The 18,216-nt window shown below is 37.9% G+C and overlaps 1 protein-coding gene across 1 annotated transcript in view; it reads left to right on the forward strand.

The window, feature by feature from the left end:
• The window catches only part of COL2A1 (collagen type II alpha 1 chain), a 46,658-nt gene extending 28,700 nt beyond the window's left edge, over positions 1-17,958 (forward strand). Inside the window, exons 30-53 of the mRNA XM_044283781.1 lie at positions 15-68; positions 1,599-1,643; positions 1,919-2,017; positions 2,130-2,237; positions 2,768-2,821; positions 3,412-3,465; positions 4,966-5,019; positions 5,954-6,007; positions 6,447-6,554; positions 6,869-6,922; positions 7,429-7,482; positions 8,278-8,439; positions 10,103-10,210; positions 11,651-11,758; positions 12,468-12,521; positions 13,189-13,296; positions 14,200-14,253; positions 14,447-14,554; positions 14,999-15,052; positions 15,145-15,252; positions 15,359-15,647; positions 16,367-16,554; positions 16,748-16,990; positions 17,312-17,958. Coding sequence (XP_044139716.1) covers positions 15-68; positions 1,599-1,643; positions 1,919-2,017; positions 2,130-2,237; positions 2,768-2,821; positions 3,412-3,465; positions 4,966-5,019; positions 5,954-6,007; positions 6,447-6,554; positions 6,869-6,922; positions 7,429-7,482; positions 8,278-8,439; positions 10,103-10,210; positions 11,651-11,758; positions 12,468-12,521; positions 13,189-13,296; positions 14,200-14,253; positions 14,447-14,554; positions 14,999-15,052; positions 15,145-15,252; positions 15,359-15,647; positions 16,367-16,554; positions 16,748-16,990; positions 17,312-17,458 — 2,469 coding nt within the window. The 3' untranslated portion in view covers positions 17,459-17,958. The remainder of the gene's footprint in view (positions 1-14; positions 69-1,598; positions 1,644-1,918; positions 2,018-2,129; positions 2,238-2,767; positions 2,822-3,411; positions 3,466-4,965; positions 5,020-5,953; positions 6,008-6,446; positions 6,555-6,868; positions 6,923-7,428; positions 7,483-8,277; positions 8,440-10,102; positions 10,211-11,650; positions 11,759-12,467; positions 12,522-13,188; positions 13,297-14,199; positions 14,254-14,446; positions 14,555-14,998; positions 15,053-15,144; positions 15,253-15,358; positions 15,648-16,366; positions 16,555-16,747; positions 16,991-17,311) is intronic.
• Positions 17,959-18,216: the final 258 nt, after the last annotated feature.

Consider the following 18,216-nt stretch of genomic DNA (forward strand, 5'->3'; position numbering starts at 1 on the left):
TTTTAATTTACCAGGGTCTTCCAGGTCCTCCAGGTGCTCCTGGTGAGGGTGGCAAACCAGGTGATCAGGTGAGCAAACTTTGCATTTCTACAGAAATCTGTATTTTACTAAAGAGATATTCCTAACATGGACACTAATATCACTAGGATACACCTTTACTGTCTGATAGGTACAAGACCAAATCCTTTCTCAAGAACGTCCCGAAGTCAAGGAAGAGCAAGCCACGCATGCACAGCACCCTCTACTCATTGCTATGGGACTCCCAAAAAAAAGCCGATCTCTGGCTTGGTTATTATTGGAAGACTCAAAGTGGTGAATGGAGGGATGGCCATGTTTTCATGGCTTACTCTTCCTTCACTCATATGGAACTACCAAAAGTAGCTAAGTGCACTTGGTTGGTTATTTTTGATAGTCCCATAGCAGTGAATAGGTAGAACACCATGCCTGCTCTGTGTGCTGTTCATTCACTTTGGTGCCCAACCTTGTGAAAAGAGCGGGTCCCAGAGGTGGCATAGCGATATGCCTAAAATTTTCCCAGATAGGACAATCCCTTTAAAGAAGCCTAATTGTAGTTCCAAACTGTTAACATTGCATTAGAAACTAAATATAAAACAAAATATAATGTCCATAAAGTTAAGTATTCAAATCTGACAACTTTTATTGATGGTTATTATAAGAACCAAGTCATAATGTATCTATAAGAACAAAGTCATAAATTAGTCTTAAATTCCAGCAGCTGATCCTGTGTTCACAATTGAAAGTCATGTAATACTCTTTGTACTATGCTTGGTTAATGTCCGCTTTAGTTAATACTTGTATTCCCCAACAAAAAAAATATTCTGGTTTGCATGTTTGTTTTTTAAACTCTGCATTTTGATGTTTCTCTGTTATTCCTCCTACAAAATATGAATAAATTAACATCTGGATTTTAGCATTTCCCTTGTAGAAGGCTTCGGCCCCTATGCAGTCAGCACTGGTTGAACAATGTCAGACTGTGCAGAGGCCCACTTCTAACTTCCAACAGAAAAGATGCTCTAGAATTCTTATTTCATATAAGTACCTACTAATATATACATGCCAGGAGAGTTGAAAATAACAGCAAGTGCAATATTATGACCGTGTTCCTCAACAAAATATCACTGAGTGCAAAAGTATAGTTTTCACCCATATTAACCCTGATGTCCTTATCCCTTTCATATGGAAAGCACTATTCCACCATCAATATGTGATTACTGGCCCCTAAGAAAGTTTGACCTAAAAATGTATATGTATGAGTAAAATGAGTTTCTAGATGACCTATGAAATCTATATGAAAACCATTATCGCCAAATATAACTGAAAGTGAAAAAAAAATAAAAAAACATGTACTATCCTGGATGCATGATAGTACATGTGTAAGGATATTACATGTGTGGATGCAGGATATTGCATGTGTAAATTGTTGAAAACAATCTTATGGCCTAAATACTCCAAATCACAGTTTAGTTTTGCTCAGCTATAATGAAGAGATTTTTCCAGTCTTTACCATGTTTACCAATGCAGCTTCATTTTGTACTTTGCAAAAAATCCTTTTTACCCTCTGTTTTTCTATTTTCTAGGGTGTTCCAGGAGAAGCTGGTACTCCCGGTCTTGTTGGTCCAAGAGTAAGACATATTACTAATTATTTGCATTAATGTTATGTTCATTCTACTTCAGCACATGACTTAAGAATTAACATATACATACAACACACCTGCATACAGTATGTATATATATATATGTACACACAGTGTATATGTACAAGTACATAGATTTGATGGCAACACATTTCCATAACCACATCTCATTTATAATTACAACCATTTCCAATAATAACTAAAATGATGATGATTTTATTTTAGAATTAAATCAGTTGATCATTGCTATCATTTCATTGTAGGGTGAACGTGGTTTCCCAGGAGAACGTGGTTCTTCAGGTCCTCAAGGTCTCCAAGGTCCTCGTGGTCTTCCCGGTACTCCTGGTACTGATGGTCCTAAGGTAGGATGAGTTTAAGATCTACTTCCATACTATTTACACATTTATGGCAGTGATTATGTCCAACTCAACATGTTTGAGCTATTTGGTTAAGTGTTACCTATATGCCTTGTAGGGTGCTGGTGGCCCAACAGGTCCAAATGGTGCTCAAGGTCCACCTGGTCTTCAAGGTATGCCTGGTGAAAGAGGAACTTCTGGTATTCCTGGACCTAAAGGTGACAGAGTAAGTAAAGAAATTTTACCCTCCATATAGTTTCATTCAAAGACATCTGGCTAACATAATTCAGCAATATTCACATATGTGAACCTGCCCAGTTATAAACCAATATTAAACAAGTACTGTTAATCTGTTAATACTTATACAGTCACAAGGATCAAACTTTCAGGCCTACATTCTACCAGTAAAAAAGACACAGCTTCTAACGGACCACATGGCTGGTGGCAGTTGAAGATTTAAGCTGAGCATGTTCGACCAGCTCAGTGAGCAGGACATAAAATAAGAAAAAAAAACAGCAGGTGGCGCTATACAGATAATTTCTATTGAATAGCTCACTGGCTTTACAAAATGTTTAATTACATGCAATTACAAAAGTATTTAGATCCAGGTTCTGGTTTTAAAAATGTAGAATATGCTTCATAATACAACCTGTTTAAGGACAAAATAGGTTCATACAGCCATGTGCTTAGTGAATGTTTAATCGTCATATATGATGTTAGGTTTATGACTAAACTATTCTTAATCTTTACTAATAGGGTGACACTGGTGAGAAGGGTCCAGAAGGTGCTTCTGGAAAAGATGGTGCTAGAGTAAGTATAAAGTATTACTACAATCTGTTTATTATAAAAGCGCACCTACCTCAGCACTGTATACTGTACAGAGCTAAAGGACTATATCATTCTCATGTCTCAAGAGTATTCTATGTACCTAAACTGTAGAGGGCAACTTATTCAGAGGTAATGGCATGTTAAGTAAGTGTAGGGTCCAAGTCTGAACAGTGCATTGTACAACAGAATTCTATTCTCCTTAAGCTCAGCGGTCAGATAATGTTGAGAGGGACAGCGCCCTACAGCTATGTACTGTAGAGCTTCAATGACGTTTTTGTGCTCAGTTTTTGTGCATAGTATGCTATTACTATGTTATGTATAAAATAATGAAATATTACAGAAAACACCACAATATTAGGGTCTATTGGATAAATATACTATAGATCATTATGTTGGGTTATAGTTGACAAAACTAGGATGACCTCTTTATATATAATATACATGGATTTTTTATGACTATAAATAGCAGTCATAAGTCTCATTGGGAGGTTCTGCATTGGTGCTAGTGTTGGAAGAAAGGTTAGAACTTTACACATGAACAACTCTAATGTTTTATTTTGCTTTATTTGCAGGGTTTGACTGGTCCAATTGGTCCACCTGGTCCTTCTGGTCCTAATGGCGAGAAGGTATGTACTATTTTATCTGTGCATTTCCAGTTTTTCATCTTATAAAGTAAGGTACACGTTAATAACGTTCATACTATTTTAACATTAACTAAACAATATTAAAATGACACAAAATTAGAACATTTTTTAAAGGTATTGCCTGTGTTGGACAATCTCTTTTTGATAGATGTCCAGTGATTAGATGACCAAAGGGCGTCCCAATGCTGGGATCCCCACCAATCAGCTATAATCTGCGTGAGAATCCATGAGCAAGTGTTCAGTGCAGCAACTCCACAGTCGAAATAATGCATTACACAGTGCCAGGTCCTTCAGAGAGAGAGAGACATAGAGAGACGGAGAGAGTGCTACATTTTTGGGAGACACCTACATTTATTCAGAATTACTTATTAAAATATGTAAAAACTGGTTGGCAACTACAATATCAGTTTTGACTAATTTGTATTCTGTATTCTCAAAAGTAACTTCTTGCAAACCATTCTAATGTCTTCAAAGTAAAAGACCAAAACTGCTCAGAAGGAATAATTGATTCTATTGCTAGCATCACATACATACATCTTTTCATTTCGAGGCGTTGTGCCAAGTTTGCAAGTTATCCCCTATCCACAAGCTATGGGATAACTAACTGATCACTCGGGGTCCAACTGCTGGGACCCCCACAAGCCAAAGAACTAGGATTCCATTTCTCCAATCTGATGGAGTGGCAGGTCGAGTATGCACCCTGCTGCTCCATTCATTCTCTAAGGGACTGCCAGAGGTAGCTGAGAACAGAGCTCAGCTATTTCCAGTGGCTTCATAGAAAATGAATAGAATAGCAGAGCACATGCTCTACCTGCCGCTCCATCAGATGGGATCAGTGGGGGTCAAAGCAGTCAGACCCCCAGCGATCCGTGGACTAGGGGAAAACTTGCAAACTTGGCACAACCCCTTAAATTGTAAGGGCTAAGTACTATATAAAACAGGTAAAGTTGAAGACCCTTGAAGATCCATGTAGTTGATTTACTGCAAGCAAAAAGGAGGGCACACAGACCAATAATAAAGGAGTACCTAAATAGTGGTCCATATGATCAACATCAACAGACATAGAAAAAAAAGGGCTACACACAAAGTCGCACGTCCAAGTTGGTGTGACTTTTTGTCTAGTAATCTTTTTTCTATGTCTATCCATGTGGATGACTTAGGTATGGATTTTTGTATCCCATCACAATACACCCAATTCATTAAAGATTGAAATTGATGGACATTTGTCTTATTTCGACCTCAGTAACTATGTAATATAAAAGTATATGCATCTTATCACTAGACGTGCAGTTTGAGTCTCTTTTCCTAATGTGGTTCAAAATATCCTATCCTTCTATTAAATATGAGCTTATCATACATAATATCAAAGCACCAAAAACAGAACAAAGTCAAACAACCTATGTTATCAGTTATTTGCATTTATTACTTTTGTTGTAGATTTGGCCGGCTGAAGAAATGAATTGTTTTTTTCTTTTTCTTTAGGGAGAATCTGGTCCTCCAGGTCAATCTGGCATTGCTGGTGCCCGTGGTGCTCCTGTAAGTACATTTTGTATATTACATCATTAGTATTCTGATGCTTTCTTTATTGCATGCATTAAAAGATGTCAAAATTTATCCATACGCACAAATGTGTAATAGAGTAGCGGACTTACCAATATTTAAAAAGTCAAAATCAGGACATTTAAAGGGTTTCTTTCATGAGAGATAGCGTTACGTATTCGGCGCAAGTGCAGTGAGTGCAGCCAGCAGCAGGAGCGCGTCTTTCACTCACTGCGCCTGCGCCGAATACTAAACGGTCGGCGCGGGCGTGGGATTTACGGGGCTATGAGGAGAACTTGAAAGTCAATCAAGTGTACATGAGCGTGCCAAAAGGTGAGTTGGCCGAGCCTCTAGGCGCAGAAGCAACACCCTAATAGCACCTAGAGGCTCATTAGCATATTTTAAAAGTCTTTATTTTAAGAGAATGGCGGCAGGCAGGGAGTTATAAAGCATACTGTTATGTACTGCTGACATTAGCACATCGCTGTCAGTCAGCTACATACCGATATTTCTCATGACAGAAACCCTTTAAGATTGGCATTGTGAGTACCTAAAATGCCTGGGAATGCCCCTAAAATGTCTCTCACTGGGAGGTGTTTACACAAGTATGTCTCTTTTGTGGTTGAACAAAATTGTGACTGTTGGCAAGAATAGAATAGTAGTATGTTTCATCTCCACGGTAAATATAATCTATCACACATCAGTTGACCTCACAAAACATCGATTGATTATTATTATTAGATTGGGGTCAGATTTTTGAGCTTTATTAACAATTAGCATTTGCCCAGTTATCTCATATGATTAGTAATTTGTATTAGAAAACAGGCTAACTATAAAGTGGTTTAGTGTGGAATTATTCCTCTAATATATTACTTATATTTTCTGCATTTGAAAGACTGAAAGACTCATAACACATTTGTCTCGTATATAGGGTGATCGTGGTGAGACTGGTCCACCTGGTCCTGCTGGTTTCGCTGGCCCACCTGTAAGTACAATACTTAAAAACATTTATTACATATATTTTGACCAATGCTATACGCAAGAAATTATAAATCCATTTGGAAATTCAGTACTAATGACCGATGTTGGGGAAAGTCAAGCCAGTATCCTTATCTATTAATTCTAGTAGATGTATTGGATTTGGATGTTGGATTTGTTTGCATGGCGTAAGTAGCCTTTGTGACCATCGGTATAGTCATATAATAAAACGGCGTGGGAAATGTATTGATTATGGAGTACAGTGACCTAATTAATATAATTAATATCATTAAATCACTTGGTGTAAAATTCAATATAGTGCCCTCTTGGGATATCTACACATTGTATTCATATTTGTAATGATTAGTTGCAGGTTTTGAAAGATAATATGACATCTTTTGTCTTTCTACTGTTTATTCTGAGATGCTTTCTCCTTTGTGTTGCAGGGTGCTGATGGCCAACCTGGTATCAAGGGTGAGCAGGGAACATCTGGCCAGAAGGGTGATGCTGGTGCTCCTGGTCCACAAGGTCCATCTGGTGCTCCTGGTCCACAGGTTTGTGATAAGAGAAAATAAATCATTAATATAAAAAAACATGCGACACATAACCATATTGTATCTGTAAATTAAAAGTAATCACTATTACACGCATACATATCTTTAGAAACATACCACAAGTTTTAACAATTTGGATACTAATGTCCAGTTACTAGAAGAAGTAATAATTTTACATCCATTCTTATATAGACTGGGCTTTATATGCATGTACAAGCATTCTTATCTATTGGATTATACTAGGTAGAAGATAGATAGAACCAATATTATACAATAATACATTGTAACATGGCCTAATATTTTTGTCATTCTAGGGTCCAACTGGTGTAAATGGTCCTAAAGGAGCACGTGGTGCCCAAGGTCCCGCTAGTAAGTATATTTCATCTCTCTAACGACTTTACTAAACTATTAATAGTCCAGGACAGGAGTCACCTTTTCTAACATCACTGCAATGAGAAATGCTGTAGTATACAGTCCTAATAGTGGGTATTGCAGGGGAGGTTAGATATGGTGCTCCACAAGGTTATACCTGAGGAACACCAACAAAGTACCGAGTCAAAGCAATAGTGCAATAGTTCAGTGAGCTAGATTTTGTTGATCTATGGCTTTATGTTCTATTGCTGTAAATTTACAAAAGAGATGATATGGTAGTGTGACTTCAGACTACCATAGTTACATAATAATGAAACTAATAATGGTTATGATGATGTCACATGTTGGGTAAACGGGACAAGGTAATGGATAAGATAGATATCCTAAAGATATTCTTCAGGGCTGGGATGAACAGAATTTCCTGATATCATATAACCCAAGTGAATACAAGTAATGCTGTAGAGAGTGGTTGTAATTTTGAATCATGTTTTCTTCTTTTTAGGGTGCTACTGGATTCCCAGGTGCTGCAGGCAGAGTTGGTCCCCCTGGCGGCAATGTAAGAAACTTGCATTTAGTTACTTGTCTTAGTTAATATATATTAATATCATATGACTTATAGAACAGTATGTATATAGATGATGTACTCGAAACATAATACATGTTTGTTGCGTGACATATATACTGACTTTGTTTTAAACCTACCACTATTGAATTTGAATAACATAATTGTTTATTTTGTTCTCTAAATCACTTCAGTCTCAACTCCTATATGTAATTGGGTGGTATAATCATATAGTTTTCTAAAAAGATACCATTTAGTTAAAGCGGTTATCCCATGATTAATAGGTATAAAAAATGAAAACCAGTCATCATATAGGACATGACAATCTCTTTCTAACAAAACCAGCCCTGAACCTCACATGGCTCTAGAGATCCCCCAATTCATTGCTCTGCTAGAGTTTCCTCAGGAGGACAGCTCAGGGGGTGTCATTTCTGCTGCTGCTCTCCCTGTAACTGTCACAGCTTCTAAAAGTAGATATGGCTGGTGGCAGTTTAAAAATGGAACTGAGCTTGTGTGTCAACCCCAGTGAGGTGGACAGAGAAACAAGAAAAAGAACAAACAGCAGGTGGCGTTATACAGATGGATGTTACTGAATAACTCAGTGGCTATAGTAATTTTTCAATTACATGCAATCACAACAGTATTCAGAGCCAGTTGCTGGTTTTAATGTAGAATGTTTTTCATGGGACAACCCCTTTAACTTACTGAAACACTGGCTATGTATCCAAAAGACATTCTAGTGCTAGAAATATGTAGATCTATTTTCTAACAGCTAAATATATTTCATAGGGAAATCCTGGTCCACCTGGTCCACCTGGAGCTTCTGGAAAAGATGGACCCAAGGGAACTCGTGGTGATGGTGGTCCTCCTGGCCGTTCTGGTGATCCAGGTCTTCAGGGTCCTGCTGGCCCTCCTGGTGAGAAGGGAGAGCCTGGTGAAGATGGTCCTTCTGTGAGTATATACATATATATTTGAAAATAAGTAAATTAAATGTTAGGGTCAAACTGAGCATTTGGTCTTATGTGAAGCCAATTGTTGTTCTGATGTCTAATATGTTTAGGGAAGTCCAGCTTCTTTCACATTGCCAGCAGGAGTTCTAGCAGGCTGTTCTGGCAGAGAGCAGCCTGCTGGATCTCTCTGGATCTGGCATTGCTGGATGTTATCGGAATGCCCAGTAGCCCTATTGACTATAATGAGGTCTGGCAGAGATCTGGCAGCTACTCAGCAAATAAGCTGCGATTCAACTGGACAAATACCTATGTACATGTGATCTGGAAGAGCTTGGGCAGGCTGTTCTCTGCCAGAACAGCCTGCTAGAACTCCAGCCAGCAGTGTGAAACAGGACTTATACAGGCAGATTCTATGAACACAATTCTGTTATTATAATTAGTGATATCAATGATGATCAGAAGTAGTGGGCCTAGTAATGCAGTCAAATCTGCAAGCACCATATTAAAATAAGCAGTGCAGGTTGAAATACAGTTTTATAGAATTTTTTTTATAGAACTCCCTCAGTTAATGATTTGGAGTAGGGATGAGCAAATCGATTCGTACAAATCAATTTGATCAAACTAATGTAAGGTTGTATTAGACCTGCAGATTAGCAGGCGATTGTTGGGGAGAGAAGAGTTCCTTTCCGGCAATTTCCTGCTCATTAATGGAGAAGCTGTTATCACATTCAGCAATCTCCTTCACAGTATAGGGAGGAGCGATCACTAGTATGCCGGCAGCAGATCATCATTAGCCAGCACGATCTGCTGCCGGCAAACAATTTTTAAACCTGTTGAAAGAAATTAATTGCCCGATGAACGAGCGGCAGTATTACACTGTTAGTATAGTGTTTGTATAGTATAATACAGGCTTTACACTAGCGAGGGAGCATCCCCATAGCTCTACACACTCCTTCTGCCGGCAGCGTAAGATGGCCCTTTATCTCCCACTGCCTTGATAATCTTCCACATGCACTGTTACAGCAAGTATCTGCACATGATGATATGCTTATGAATCCTCATCAACGAATTTCCATGTGCCGCTAAGTGAATGTTAGCAGTACATGCACAATTGCTGAGTCATTTTTACAGGCACATAATCTGCGCCTGCGACGATACTCACAGTAACGGTGCATGCGCAAGATTATCAAGGCATTGCAAGATGTACAGCCATGTGCATCTGCTGGCACAGGGTAGAATCGTCTGTAGAGGGACAGTTCCTCAAATAAAGAGACTTCAATCAGATTAACTAATTGATCCACTCATCCATAATTTGAAGCCTTACTTGTATGAGTATGCATATAGAAAGCTGTGATTTCCTGCCTATGACCACCCACCGGACTGCTAAGCCCAGAATAAGCAGATATTTGAATAAATAAAATATTAGTTATAAGTTATACAGAATATTTCAAAAATGCTCCTCCTGCTCTATAACATGCTGCTGGCAGATTGGACTATGTTTTTTAATGTGACAGGGTCTCTTGAAGATCAAACAACCCTGTATTGTCAAACGTGCTGTTTTTTTACCAGTGTACATTGTGTTAGTGAGGTGCCGGTAGCTAACTGAATTATTACAAAAAAAATATTTAAAAAATGTTGTCATAAAAATTATTCTTCTTTTTTAGGGTCCCGATGGTCCTCCAGGTCCTAATGGTTTGGCTGGACAGCGTGGTATTGTTGGTTTGCCTGGTCAGCGTGGTGAGAGAGGATTCCCTGGTCTTCCTGGACCCTCTGTAAGTATACATTTTACAAAGTGCAAGTGTTGCAATATATTGTAGGACTAATGTATTCTACTGTACCCGGTAAAGACACTTCAGAGTGTTATACAACTTTTCTTTATACTGCCAGTCTAGCTTCTTTTTACCATGTAGTATAAAAATACTGCATTATGTAGGACTATATATTGTCACTCAATTGCCACCTCAGCTCCCCTGACATGTCAGCTTTGGTAAATAATTGTATTACCCATGAAATAACAATTTGGAAACATCTTTTCTTGTAGTTCTGCTTTTTGCTGTTTCGCTTTATTCCTACTAGAAAGATATGACTACATACTATGACAACTGGGTCTTACAATTTCTCTTGTCAAGAGGGTATGTCCCCATACAGTCTAATATTGGCCGCACTGATAGGACAGTGTCTGACTGTGCGGGAACACATCCCCAATTTGTAACACCTAGTTGTCAATTTAATCATTCATTGCTAGAATAACAGAGGAATGGCACAAAATTGAGTTGAAAAGATGCTCCAGAATTGTTATGCCATGAAAAAATAGAATTATCTTTTTAGAAAAGACATATCAAGAAAGATAATAGGTTCCCTTTACATAAGAATATAATATAGGGATAAAAGAAAATTAGCAAAATCACACAAACTTCCAAACATTGCTATCCGAGACATTTGCTGTTGGTTTATACTATATAATTTCATATTGCTGTATCATTATTCACTCACTGAGACAGTTTCAATCTGGCACATCTTTAGATTGTCACGTTTAGGTGTATACCTCTTATTAGTTGGGTTACTTTGCGCCAGAATTTTGCACCACAATTTTGGTATGCATTGGCACATCATGAACCATGTCCTTTCTGACAAGCCATGCCCCTTTCCCAATAAGTTGCACCTTTTATCAGATGAGGCAAAAAATGGTGCGAGGCATGTAGAACTTTTTGGGTGCAACTTGCTCCAGAATTTTGACAAATTTTTATTAGGAAAACTACAATTCTTTATTAACTATTCTTCATTTATGTGCACATTATAAAATACTAACCTATATGATGTGTTAAAAACTTTGAACAGTATAGCCCTGCTGTCTCAGTTAAGGTTATTCATAACCAAACCTTTATATATTTCATGGAGCCACTGGAATAAGGCCAACCATAGTCAACTGAAACACTGTTTCTAATCTAAACTGATAAAAATCTACTGTTATTAACATAAGTGTTTGACATATTACTATACATGTGAAGATGCATAACATTAATATGAATGGCTTATTAGACATTCATAGATTCGCAGAACACATACATTATTTTGACAATGGATAGCTTTCACCCAACATCAAATGGCAACTTTGTAAAATATTGACACATGTTAAGTAGTAAATTTACTATATAGGCTTGTGTTGGCTTCTATTCTGCATAAGCTCACGTAGTTCATTAAATGTTCTTTAGGGTGAGCCTGGAAAACAAGGAAACGCTGGAGGTGCTGGTGACCGTGGACCCCCTGGCCCTGTTGGCCCACCTGGTTTGACTGGTCCTTCTGGAGAGCCTGGACGTGAAGTATGACCATGATTTTGACTCTAAATAACAGTTATAAATCTATTACGACAAATAGTAGGGGGTTAAGCTGATAATATAAATTCAGCAATGATATACAATTGATATACAATTCTGTAACAGATATATGATTTGATCATTTTTGGATAAGTGATGCACAAAAACCACAACCACTATTTTCACATGGTGTGGATTCTAAATGATTGGCAGGTTTACCTGCTCAGGCTGGCAAACATACATACAAATTAAAAATAATTCTGGCTAACTGAACATATATTCAAGTACATATCTTCATCTGCCTACCTAACACTGTGACGTGGACATCTAGTAATTTGGACTAAACCTGCCAATACATTTTTAATAGCTGTTTGGCCAACAGCTTCTCTTCCTGACTCCGCCATACACAAAGATGATCAATTTAGACAAGCGTGCATTTCTTCTCAGTGGCAAGAGAGAAGAACTGCCAGACACATAAAGAGGTGACTTATCTCCAGCCAGGACAAAAGGATCAGGTGTTGAAATTTAGCTTATCTGCTTCTTCTTTTCCCCAACATCCTCTGTTGGGGGATAGTCGGGATGCCTCCATACACTTTAAATAGTAGGCTGGCCTTAAGCAGGAGTAAATTAAAATAACCAAATAGTTTGGAAACCTATAAAACTGATATACATAAAAATAAAAAACACTGAACGCAAAACTATCATTTTTCTTTAGGGTAACCCTGGATCTGATGGTCCTCCTGGCCGTGATGGTGCTGCTGGCGTGAAGGTAAGATTTAGAAGTCTTCGGCTTTATTACACAGCAGTTCCTTCATTGTAAGATTATAGCCAGTATGGTTCAACTTGCATCACTTACTTTACAGTCTGATTTAGTTGACATCTATGATAAATGCTGCTGTATACTATACATACATACTATGTTCCCAATAGACCACTTTGTATCTCACATTTTGTATATTTGCATTGGTTTTAAAATGATAGTATTCCAAAGTTTAAACTTTAGCAACATTTGCATACCTAGTAAATATTTCTAGACATTAGTATTCATCACATAATGTAGTAACATAGTAACAGTTTATAAGGCTGAAAAAAGGCATCCATCCATCCATCCAGTTCAGCCTGTTATCCTGCCAGTTGATCCAGAGGAAGGCAAAAAAAAACTGTGAGGTAGAAGCCAATTTTCCTCACTTTAGGGGAAAGAAATTCCTTCCCGACTCTATCAGGCAATCAGAATAACTCCCTGGATCAACAACTCTAGTAGCTATAGCCTGTAATATTATTACACTCCAGAAATACATCCAGGCCCCTCTTGAACTCTTTTAGTGAACTCCCCATCACTACCTCCTCAGGCAGAGAGTTCCATAGTCTCACTGCTCTTACCGTAGTAATCTAATATAATGTTCTATAATGCAAAACCATTTTCATTATCCCTACAGGGTGACCGTGGTGAGACTGGCCCTCTTGGTGCTCCTGGTGCTCCTGGTTCCCCTGGTGCTCCTGGCCCAGTCGGCCCAACAGGAAAACAAGGAGACAGAGGAGAATCTGTAAGTATTGCTTTCAAATGGCAAAATGAATATGGGTTTTCTTTCTCAGAATAACATGTTATATACTTAGCAGATCATATCAGGAGTACACAATGCTAGTCAATTGCACATATTGAGTTAGGGATATGATAGATAAACTGTAGATCCTTTAAAGCTACCTTCCAGTTCAAAAAAATAAATTCACACTGACTGAGGAAAAAACAGAACATTTACCTAGTGACCTTTTTTTGCTACAGATTCGCCAATTAGCAAGCTACTCTTCTGCCATCCAAGCTGCACAGTGTGCATTTGGTAGTCCAAGACAATTTATTCTGCCCTCAGATTAGCAAGCAGGGCTGAAAAGCACTGTGACCATCTTGATTGTCAGAAGAGAAACTAGGGAATTTGTAGATCTGCAATTGAAAAGATAAATAGGAGGGCCATGTGTTGACTTTGTCCTCTAGTTAATGTGATATTTATTTATTTTTTCTGAATGGTGGGTTGCTTTAATGATTGAATGATGTGCAGAATACTTTGGAGAGTATTTTTACACCTACTTCCAATTTAGTTAGTCCACCTTAAACTCATATTGTACTGTAAATAGAAGGGTGGTCATGCACTTAATCCTAAATTAATACTGAAATGTACATGCTACCATCATTATGGTCCATTACTCAACACTACCTCCTCTATTATTTCTGTTGAGAAAATATATAAGGCCAAAATGAATAATGCAAGAGAAACAAAATTAATAATATAATCCAAATCTCATATACTTCATATACTTCTGCCAAATCACACAAAACCATAGCTACTTTTAATAAAATCAATGAAGATTTCAATAATTATATACACCCTCCACATAGGATGAGTTATCATTAGAATACCTTTTATTTATATACATATATGTGTTTTGATTTCTAGGGTCCTCAAGGTCCTTTGGGTCCATCTGGTCCTGCAGGTGCTCGTGGTCTGGCTGTAAGTACAATTATTTGTCAAAAATCATATAGGAAATTACATGTATTATAAGCACAGCAAGAAAATAAAATATCTAACATTTTGAGCAAAAATAGCAAAAGGTGTTTTCCTAAATATGAATACATTACAATTTTGGACCCCTTTTGTTAAGTTACTTTTATTGATGATTTGGTAACACTGTTCTCTATTGTAGGGTCCTCAAGGGCCACGTGGTGACAAGGGAGAGGCTGGTGAAGCTGGAGAGAGAGGACAGAAGGGACACAGAGGATTCACTGGTCTTCAGGGTCTGCCCGGACCTCCAGTAAGTAGGACAGAGATAAATATTTACATGTCAGTGGTAGTCACATATGTGCTTACACAGACTAGGATATCAGTTCAGTAAGTCTTTAGACTGCTGAAGACATCTGGAATGACAAAACCCCATTATAAATATATTGTCATGCCATAGAAAACTAACAATACCCATATTAATGTAATACATGCAATGTCACACTTCTATAATGTAGTAATAATTGAACTCAAATTTGTCTCAAAATTTAAATAAAACACATTGAAATACTGATTAGTAACAGACTACAAAGCACCCCATTGGTAAGTACAGTATATGCTGTTACTAATCTTTGGCAGATAGCAGATCTTTGGTAATGAATATCTGATGCATAGGCATATCTTGAACTGGGATCACAATTATGACTATCAATATGATATTTAATATTCAATTTTTCTTTACTTTCTTTACTTTTAGGGTACTTCTGGTGATCAAGGTGCTACTGGTCCTGCTGGCCCCGGTGGTCCAAGAGTAAGTTTTAAATGTATATATAAAAAAAATAATTATTAGGGGAATGGTCCAAGTGAATATCACTCAATTTGTTTTATTTTTAACCTATTTAGGGTCCTCCTGGCCCTGTTGGTCCTTCTGGAAAAGATGGCTCTAATGGTATCCCTGGTCCAATTGGTCCTCCTGGTCCACGTGGTCGCAGTGGTGAAACTGGTCCTGCTGTAAGCATATATAGAATTTTATGTGTTTGTGAACTATATACAACTACCTGTAGTTGTTTTAAGTTTGATAGTGATAATTTCCCCTCTCTTGTGCTGATGTTGATAGGGTCCTACTGGTCAACCTGGTCCACCTGGTCCTCCTGGTCCTCCCGGCCCTGGCATTGACATGTCAGCCTTTGCTGGCCTATCTCAACCTGAGAAGGGACCTGATCCTATGCGTTACATGCGTGCTGACCAGGCCTCTAGCAATCTCCGCCAACATGATGTTGAGGTTGATGCCACTCTTAAATCATTAAACAACCAAATTGAGAGCATTCGTAGCCCAGATGGAAGCAAGAAGAACCCAGCTCGTACTTGCCGTGACCTGAAACTGTGCCACCCTGACTGGAAGAGCGGTATGTATAAAAATAATCTCTTCTGAATCTTCAAGTTTAGTTTTATTATATATCCCTTCTCTTTGTATGTTGATGATGCATTCTAACCAGTCTTTTCTAATTATTTTTGTAACACTTCCACCTCTACACATATAAAACATTTCTTTCTAGAGGTCCCCATACACATTAAATTATTATATTGGCCAAACTTGCTGTTTTGGGCTAGAATAGAGTGGCTGAGAATCTAATGTATCTCTCTATTCTGAAGATGATATTGGGGGAGAAAATGATCTGGCATGTTGAATTTCAATGCTCAAATATGTATGTGTATATGAATGTCAGCAGAAATCAGAATTTCCCCTGACAGCTATTGAAAGTGTATGGGCACCTTAAGGGACTTATTTGCTTTTCAGAGGCTGTTCATTTCGGTTTCTGGCAAGAGATAAGACTGTAGCTGCATTTGATACTACCCAAGACACAAGGGAGCAATCAGGTTTATAGTGTTCTGTGACATTACAAAATCCCTTCCACCTGCCTTCATTATATTATGCCCCAAACAGAGTATACTATAAAATTGAGAAGGATGTAATGACTTGGGCAGTTGCCTGTTGTACCCTTAAGGTAAATTCAGCTGGGTTGTTAACTTAGATCAAACTCAGTGAGAAATAATTGCTGCCAAAATATTGTCAAAAGCCACAAAGGAGAAACCTCTCTTTAAATATCATAATCATTCTTTTCAGGTGACTACTGGATTGACCCCAACCAGGGTTGCACTGTAGATGCCATTAAAGTCTTCTGTAACATGGAAACTGGAGAATCATGTGTATACCCCAACCCAAGCAAGATTCCCAAGAAGAACTGGTGGACAAGCAAGAGCAAGGACAAGAAGCACATCTGGTTTGGAGAGACCATCAATGGTGGCTTCCAAGTAAGTACTTTTTGCATAATCATATCATCATAAACATACCAAATTCACAAAAAAATGCATTATCTAAATGTTTTCTTATGTGCAACATGTCAGCTGCAATAGTTGTTTTCACTATATTAATGTTAAGTTATACTTTAGTTCTTATAATTCGATTGCCCACCAACTTACATTTATTTTGTGTTTGCAACTGCAGTTCAGCTATGGTGATGACAGCTCTGCACCCAATACTGGCAGCATTCAGATGACCTTCCTGCGCCTGCTCTCTACTGATGCATCACAGAATATAACCTACCACTGCAAGAACAGCATTGCTTTCATGGATGAGGCTTCAGGCAACCTGAAAAAGGCTCTCCTTCTCCAGGGATCCAATGACGTTGAGATCAGAGCTGAGGGCAACAGCAGATTTACATACAGTGCCTTGGAAGATGGCTGCAAGGTAAATAAAACATTTAGAATCACTTCAAATCTAGTATAAACCCTAACATTGATATAAATGTATAATAAGCAAAACCAAAATATATCTTCTAGCCTATGTAAAGAGGCATAGAAAATAGAAGCTACCGTATATTCCTCTTAATCATAGAATATATGATATATTTGGTAGAGGTAGGGACCTCCTCTTGGAGTAATGTTAAAGAAATTGCTGGAGTACCTTTTCAGCATCTGAGTAGATTGAGTCTTTTAGAATATTATGTAAATTGTTTAAATTGATATATATTTTCTCATTCAATAACCTAAACTTTTTATTTTATTTCAGAAACACACTGGCAAATGGAGCAAGACAGTTATAGAATACAGGACACAGAAAACTTCCCGCCTGCCCATCGTAGACATTGCACCTATGGATATTGGTGGAGCTGATCAGGAATTTGGCGTTGACATTGGGCCAGTTTGCTTCTTGTAAAAACCAAAAACGTAAATAAAAAAATAAATAAAAACCCTAAGGACCTGAGTACTTTCCAATCACTTTTAGGACTTCTGCACTGAATGGCTGAACCGACCCCAAATTTCCATTCATCCACGCGCTTACATTTTGGACATTTTATCTTCTATTGCAAGGCCAGAACTGGGCAGACTGCGGAATAAAATCATGGTATTATTTATTTATTGTCTTCCTGTAAGACCTATGGGTCAGGTGAAGGTGTGACACTAACTGGCATGATTGAAGGCCCCCTCCTAAACGATGTACAAAGTGCAGTTTAAAGCAACCCTCCCCCCTCACAGTGTATTCCAGCAGAAGTACTGTGTGTTATTGAATGAAATGGTGCTATTGTTGTAAAAAAGTTTGTATTTTGTAACATCAACTGATATAAAAATAACTTTTTTGGAAAGTACAAGTTGATCTGAGCTTTGTTCTTTTTACTTTTTTTTTTATTATACTGTAGATAGCAAAACAAAAAAAGTTCCAGGATTTGAAGTTTGCCTGCCCTTTGTTTCCAATATGAAATGAAGGAAGTTTAGGTCAAAATCTAAAACTTCCCAGGTTTAAGCTACCTCACACTAACTAAACAACTATAAAGACACAAGTTTAATCTTGAAGCTGAACTAAACACACAGTAGATGCTACAGGCATGGATGGAGAGATCATGGCTTGTTACAGCAAGATAAGGTGCTTCCCTTATGCTTCGGGGGTTCACTATTTAGTAGAAGACTAAGAGATGG

The sequence above is a fragment of the Bufo gargarizans genome, chromosome 3, assembly GCF_014858855.1.
Source record: "Bufo gargarizans isolate SCDJY-AF-19 chromosome 3, ASM1485885v1, whole genome shotgun sequence".
In the NCBI taxonomy this organism is placed as follows: domain Eukaryota; kingdom Metazoa; phylum Chordata; class Amphibia; order Anura; family Bufonidae; genus Bufo; species Bufo gargarizans.